Consider the following 7,496-nt stretch of genomic DNA (forward strand, 5'->3'; position numbering starts at 1 on the left):
GGCGGAGTGATTTGGAGCGCAGGATGCCTGCGGAGTCGAGCGTATCCATGTATTGGCGTTGCTGTGTGCACGCGAATCGTGTATTGGCGTTGCTGTGTGCACGCTAATCGTTTTAAAAATGTTAATCTGATGATCCGCTGATACGGTCTAATGTAAACCCCACCTTAAACTGCAGGCATTGTGGTAAGAAAGGCCATATCGAACGCGTCTGTAGAAATAAAAACAGAACAGAAAAACAGCCTGTGGAGGTGAAGAAAAGTAGTTTCAGAAGGAATAAAAAGAAACATGTCAATAAATTGGAGCACGACCAAGATGCACCAAGTGACAGTGAGTCTGATGAGGACACAGTGCATGTTCTGTCAATCAAGGACAGTGATGATGGATACTGGGTCACCCCACTGTTAGAGAACCATCATGTAAGTAGATACAGGTTCCCGTGTGTCCATGGTGTCAGAGACAGTTTACAAAGAGAAGCTGCAACACCTCACTCTTAAAGCAACTAAATTAAGATTAAGAACCTATACTGGAGAGACTGTTCCTGTGTTAGGGGTCATGAATGTAACTGTGGACTACAACAAGCAGAATATGACTTTACCCCTGTACATCACAGGAAACCGCCCAGCCCTATTGGGTCACAGATGGCTAGAAGAGCTCAGACTAAACTGGCAAGAGGTTTTCCTCGTGAATGATGGAACCACAGGTTCCTTGCGGGAGGTTTTGGAGAAACACTCCAAAGTTTTTGATGGTGAACTTGGCAGCATGAAAGACATAACAGTTAAGCTGACAACAAAACCAGGAAGCACCCCAAAGTGTTTAAAGGCCAGGCCTGTTCCTTATGCCATCAAATCGAAAGTAGAGGCTGAATTAGACAGACTGGTTAAGAGTGGAGTACTGGAACCAGTGAGAACAAGTGAATGGGCCACACCTATTGCCCCAGTAATGAAAAAGGATGAGTCTCTAAGAATCTGTGGCGATTTCAAGGTCACAGTGAACCCAGTCTTGACTGCTGAACAGTATCCATTACCTCTCATCGATGACCTCTTCTTAGGTCTGGCTGGAGGGCAAAAGTTTAGTAAGATAGACTTGTGCCAGGCTTATCTCCAGATGCATGTTGTCCCTGAAACTCAGGAACTGTTAACTATAGTGACACATAAGGGTCTGTACAGGCATCAGAGGCTCCCTTTTGGGATTACTTCCACTCCAGCTCTTTTTCAAAGAGCCATAGACCAAATTCTGAGTGGTCTACCTGGGGTCCAGTGCTTCTTAGATGATCTGATCACAGGATCCGACGAAAAGTCACACTTGCAGAACTTGGATGCAACACTGCAAAGACTGGAAGACTACGGCTTGAGAGTTCGACAAGACAAGTGTGAATTTTTCAGATCCTCTGTTGAGTACCTGGGTCATGTTATTGACAGTGCAGGACTGCACAAAGCGCCATCTAAAGTAAAGGCTATTGTTGAAGCACCATCTCCAAATAATGCGAGCCAGTTGAGATCCTTTCTAGGTCTACTGACATACTATGCGAGGTTTGTGCCTAATCTTGCCAATAAACTGAGGCCACTACATGAGCTGCTAAACAACACCAAGACATGGGAGTGGACCGCCAGATGCGAGACTGCTTTTAGAGAAGCTAAGATGGCTCTCTCTAACTCTGATGCCCTGATGCATTTTGATCCCACACTACCCATTCAGCTGGCATGTGATGCCTCACCTTATGGTGTGGGTGCTGTGGTGTCACACATATTGCCGTCAGGGGAAGAGAGGCCAATCGCTTTTGCGTCATGGACCTTGAGCAAAGCAGAAGGCCGGTATGCACAAATTGAATGTGAAGCACTAGCTATAGTTTTTGGAGCGAAGAGATTCCATCAGTATCTTTTTGGCAGAAAGTTCACTCTACTGACAGACCACCGACCACTCACTTCTATTTTTGGTCCCCACACTGGAATCCCTTCACTAGCCGCCAGTCGCATGCAGCGCTGGGCCCTACTATTGTCTGGTCACCAGTATGACATTAAATATAGGAAGGCAGACTTGCATGGAAATGCGGATGGGCTCTCTAGGCTTCCTTTGCCAGTCACGCATGCAAAGTCAAAACCAGCTGAGATCTTTTACTTCAAGGAAGTGACTGCAGCACCGGTAACCTCAGCTCATGTGAAGAAACATACTCACACTGACCCAGTCCTGTCTGAGGTGATGGATATCATCAGCCGGGGAAAGAGGGGTGTGATGATTCAGAGTCTGAAGCCATATCTAGTGAGGAGAAATGAACTTTCTGTCCAGTCTGGATGCCTGCTGTGGGGTTATCGCGTCATCATTCCACCACCACTAAGAGGAAACGTGCTTGGTGAACTCCATTCTGGGCATTGTGGTGTGGTGAGAATGAAAGAGATCGCACGCAGCTATTTCTGGTGGCCAGGCCTGGACGCAGCTATAGAGGAAAAGGCCAAATCATGTCCTGACTGCCAGAAACTGAGAAATGATCCACAGCTGGCTCCATTACATCCGTGGGACTGGCCTGAAGAACCTTGGCAAAGAGTCCACATAGACTTTGCTGGACCACTAGAGGGCCACATGTTCTTAGTGGTGGTTGATGCTCATAGCAAATGGCCTGAGGTTATCGTAATGAAGAAAACTTCCACAGAGAAAACTATCGAAGAACTACGATTGATTTTCAGTCGTTTTGGATTGCCACAACAACTTGTCAGTGATAATGGTCCACAACTGGTGTCTGAAGAGTTCAAGGCTTTCATGGAAGAGAATGGCATTCATCACATTAAATCAGCACCATATCACCCAGCTACCAATGGGCTCGCTGAAAGATTTGTTCAGACCATGAAGCAAGCTCTCAAGTCTGCACAAGGCATGTGATCACTTAACCAATGCCTCAGTGCTTTTCTGTTGTCCTATCGGAACACACCTCACGCTACCACGAAGGTGTCTCCTGCTTCAGCTCTCCTCAAAAGACAGCTACGTACTCGTCTTGACCTCCTGAGGCCTCTAAAGACAAAAAGAGGTTGTTCACCTTCAACAGAGAGCTCAGATAGAAAGAAGAGCAAAAAGCACGGTTGCGAACTTTCACAGCCGGGAACCAGGTTCTTGCCCGAAACTATGGCAGAGGAGGAAAGTGGAAACTGGTGACAGTTTTGTCAAAAACAGGTCCTGTGTCCTACACAGTGGAAACAAGTGATCATCTCATATGGCAGAGACCCATTGATCAACTGCTTCACACATTGGGTTCCGGTGAAGACCCACAACCGCCAACTTTTCCGGGTCCTGAACTTGAGGTCTATCTGGATCAGCCTTTTGAAGAACCCATGATGCAACCTGCAGACAGGGACGCCGCCCCAGTTCCAACTGGACCTGCACAGATTACCCTGACACCACCATGTGACGATGCAGGTGGCATACCCACCACTCGTACTTATCCCAAAAGAGACAGGCGTCCTCCAGATAGACTCTCATTGTAGTCTAGAGACTGACCCACGATGATGGGGCATAATAATCCCCAGGGTCCAGTCTGGGAAATGAGGTAGTATACCCTCTTTCCCTAGCTCAGAAAAACATATTTGGTGTTCTATACTATTACAGTTAGATCCATATATATTTGGACAGTGACACAAATTTTGTTTTTTTACCTGTTTACTGAAACATATTCAGGTTATAGTTATATAATGGACATGGACATAAAGTCCAGACTTTCAGCTTTCATTTGAGGTATCCACATTAAAATTGGATGAAGGGTTTAGGAGTTTCAGCTCCTTAACATGTGCCACCTTATTTTTAAAGGGACCAAAAGTAATTGGACAATTGACTCAAAGGCTATTTCATGGGCAGATGTGGGCAATTCCTTCGTTATGTCATTCTCAATTAAGCAGATAAAAGGCCTGGAGTTGATTTGAGGTGTGGTGCTTGCATTTGGAAGATTTTGCTGTGAAGAAAACATGCGGTCAAAGGAGCTCTCCATGCAGGTGAAACAAGCCATCCTTAAGCTGCGAAAACAGAAAAAAAAAACATCCGAGAAATTGCTACAATATTAGGAGTGGCAAAATCTACAGTTTGGTACATCCTGAGAAAGAAAGTAAGCACTGGTGAACTCATCAATACAAAAAGACCTGGACGCCCACAGAAGTCAACAGTGGTGGATGATCGCAGAATAATTTCCATGGTGAAGAGAAATCCCTTCACAACAGCCAACCAAGTGAACAACACTCTCCAGGAGGTAGGCATATCAATATCCAAATCTACCATAAAGAGAAGACTGCATGAAAGTAAATACAGAGGGTTCACTGCATGGTGTAAGCCACTCATAAGCCTCAAGAATAAAAAGGCTAGATTGGACTTTGCTAAAAAACATCTAAAAAAGCCAGCACAGTTCTGCAAGAACATTCTTTGGACAGATGAAACCAAGATCAACCTCTACCAGAATGATGGAAAGAAAAAAGTATGGTGAAGGCATGGTACAGCTCATGATCCAAAGCATACCACATCATCTGTAAAACACGGTGGAGGCAGTGTGATGGCTTGGGCATGCATGGCTGCCAGTGGCACTGGGTCACTAGTGTTTATTGATGATGTGACACAGGACAGAAGCAGCCGGATGAATTCTGAGGTATTCAGAGACATACTGTGTGCTCAAATCCAGGCAAATGCAGCCAAACTGATTGGTCGGCATTTCATAATACAGATGGACAATGACCCAGAACATAAAGCCAAAGCACCCCAGGAGTTTATTAAAGCAAAGAAGTGGAATATTCTTGAATGGCCAAGTCAGTCACCTGATCTCAACCCAAATGAGCATGCATTTCACTTGTTAAAGACTAAACTTCAGACAGAAAGGCCCACAAACAAACAGCAACTGAAAACCGCTGCAGTAAAGGCCTGGCACAGCATTAAAAAGGAGGAACCACAGCGTCTGGTGATGTCCATGAGTTCAAGAATTCAGGCAGTCATTGCCAACAAAGGGTTTTCAACCAAGTATTAGAAATGAACATTTTATTTACAATTATTTAATTTGTCCAGTTACTTTTGAGCCCCTGAAATGAAGGGATTGTGTTTAAAAAATGCTTTAGTTCCTCACATTTTTATGCAATCATTTTGTTCAACCCACTGAATTAAAGCTGAAAGTCTGAACTTCAACTGCATCTGAATTGTTTAGTTCAAAATGCATTGTGGTAATGTACAGAACCAAAATTAGAAAAATGTTGTCTCTGTCCAAATATTTATCGACCTAACTGTATTTCTATGTCAGTTAAAGAATGTTAAGGAACATGAAATTAGGCCTTGAAACGAAGGGTGAAATGATTTCTTTTTCTCTTTGGGACATCAAAGTAAAGGGGGAGGGATATGTTGTGTATTAACAGTTTAAGTTTATCCCTCTGCTGATTCCGTCACGCCTCTTTATGCAGGCGCCTCTGTTTTGTGTTATGCTGATTCCAGAGTTCTAAAATACAAAGAGTGTATCAGAGAAACGTTCCTGCACAGTGTCATTATTTCTAACAAAGTTAGAGGCTCCATACATGAGCCAGTATATAACATGTTTATTTTGGGGTTTTGTTTGAGTAAGTTTTCTGATTATGTAGTAGTTTTGTATAGCCTTTCATTTACATCATATGCAGCAGTGGAAGGCCTTGGTGTGATTATTGACTCCACTCTCTCATTGGAAGCTCATATAGATAATATTATAAGGGTAGTATTCCACAGAACGGTTTTAAAACTTTTTACTGCGCAAAATTCTTGGACATACCCAAGCTTTCAACTCCTTCAGGAGCCTTCATCAGGGATGGGAAGTGACATCATTCATGAGGAATGATGTCACTTCCCATCCCTGATGGAGGCTCCTGAAGGAGTTGAAAGCTTGGGTATGTCCAAGAATTTTGTGCAGTAAAAAGTTTTAAAACCTTTCTATGGAATTGATCGCTGTACAGATGAAAATCTTCAACATAAGGATAGTATTTTTTTTAAATCCCAGAACTACTGCGAAGATAAGAAATATAATGTCATTGCATAGTGCAGAAAAACTACTTCATACATTTGTTACCCCTAGGTTGGACTACAATTTGGATGTTCCAGTAGGTGCCTGAATCTACTGGCAGTGCAAGATAGCAGCATGCTAGGTTGCAGTGGCCACTCTGGATTCAAAAAAGTGTCATGGTCCTTGCTCTACACACCCTTCTTCTCAATCTCTGTGTGTGTGTGTGTGTGTGTGTGTGTGGGTCCCTTTGCTCTTTGGAACCTCGCTTGCTCTGTGTCAGCCAGCCACCCTCCTGCCTGCTATTCGCTTCCTACTCACATACACCACTCCTATTCCATCATCTCCACTCCTGTCTGCTCATCACCTCAGGCAGCAACCCAGGTTTGATTCCCGCTCCAGCCAGCCTCTCACAAGCTCCCCAGCACTGTAAATAAATGCTCACCTTTGAATTTAGTTCATTGTCAGTGTCCTGCATTTGGGTTCAGCTGACAAAAAGCTACTTATTTTTGTTGTCTGTACATGCTCATGAATGTCACCTCGAAGCAAATGTCTTTGGGACGTGGTCATCAACTCACCTCTGATCATTGGATGCTGTTCGACATCTGAACAAAATGCAAGGTAAACATCTTAGACACTGATCTGATAATGGAACTCTCCAGCCTTGATTTATTATGGGACCTAGGTCCAGAGACTGTGGCCTTGCCTACTGCAACTACTACAATGCTGCAAGTGAAAATGGAAATGAGGCAAGCAGGTTAACATCTGTGCTAGGCTAATGGCTGATTCAGTCAGATTGGCTGTACCATCCATTCTTCTGGCAAATGTGTGCTTCCTGGACAACAAAATGGACGATAATATGTTCAATTTATATAGTACCTTTCTCAAAACCCAAGGTCACTTTACAATAATAGGCAGAAAAAAAGAAAAGAAAAAAGTCCACCAAATAGAGGTCAGGATATCATTCCAGTGGTGTAGCAGCCACAGTCCCACCAAAAGGCGCACAAAAACAAGTCCCACATCTCCAGTACAGCCGCCGTGACGCCGCCAGCAACATCGCTTGAACACCATGCCATGGAGCCAGAAAGCGAGCACAGAAGCACTGCCATGCAGAGCGCTGGTATGTCCCAAACCACCTGCACAGCCGCCGCGACGCCACCGAGCAACATCGCTCGGAACATCACACCAAGCATTAAAGCACAGAGTGCTAGACAACCACGATGTTAAAATGAGCAACGAACTCACTGCAGTTCACAGCTGGGATCACAGGCATCACCCACAGCGAACCAAGGCCTGGAGGGAACCAACGCCCAAAACTGGGTCCAAAGCTACACCACAACTGGCGGACAAAACACTCAAACAAACATCAAACACAGAAAAAAAATTAAAATTAAAAAAGCTCCGGTGAGAAGCGGCAGCCAGAATGCGCACGACGTACTCTCAACCGGAAATGGAAAAAAAGACTAAATTTCTCTACAGTGAACCACACACAGAGATGATGGACTGCTTTATTTTTATTTTGATG

The 7,496-nt window shown here is 44.3% G+C and overlaps 1 protein-coding gene across 1 annotated transcript; it reads left to right on the forward strand.

Annotated features, from left to right (window-relative positions):
• Nucleotides 1-444: 444 nt before the first annotated feature.
• On the forward strand, nt 445-2,871 carry LOC132894731 (uncharacterized protein K02A2.6-like). Its single transcript, XM_060934848.1, has one exon. It carries the CDS (start codon nt 445-447, stop codon nt 2,869-2,871), a length of 2,427 nt encoding a protein of 808 aa, XP_060790831.1.
• The last annotated feature ends 4,625 nt before the right edge of the window (nt 2,872-7,496 follow it).

The sequence above is a fragment of the Neoarius graeffei genome, chromosome 12 (assembly GCF_027579695.1).
Source record: "Neoarius graeffei isolate fNeoGra1 chromosome 12, fNeoGra1.pri, whole genome shotgun sequence".
NCBI classification, from domain to species: domain Eukaryota; kingdom Metazoa; phylum Chordata; class Actinopteri; order Siluriformes; family Ariidae; genus Neoarius; species Neoarius graeffei.

What these genes read in the sequence shown, in the direction of transcription:
- LOC132894731 (XM_060934848.1), top strand. Translation starts at nt 445, where the DNA reads ATGGTGTCAGAGACAGTTTACAAAGAGAAGCTGCAACACCTCACTCTT.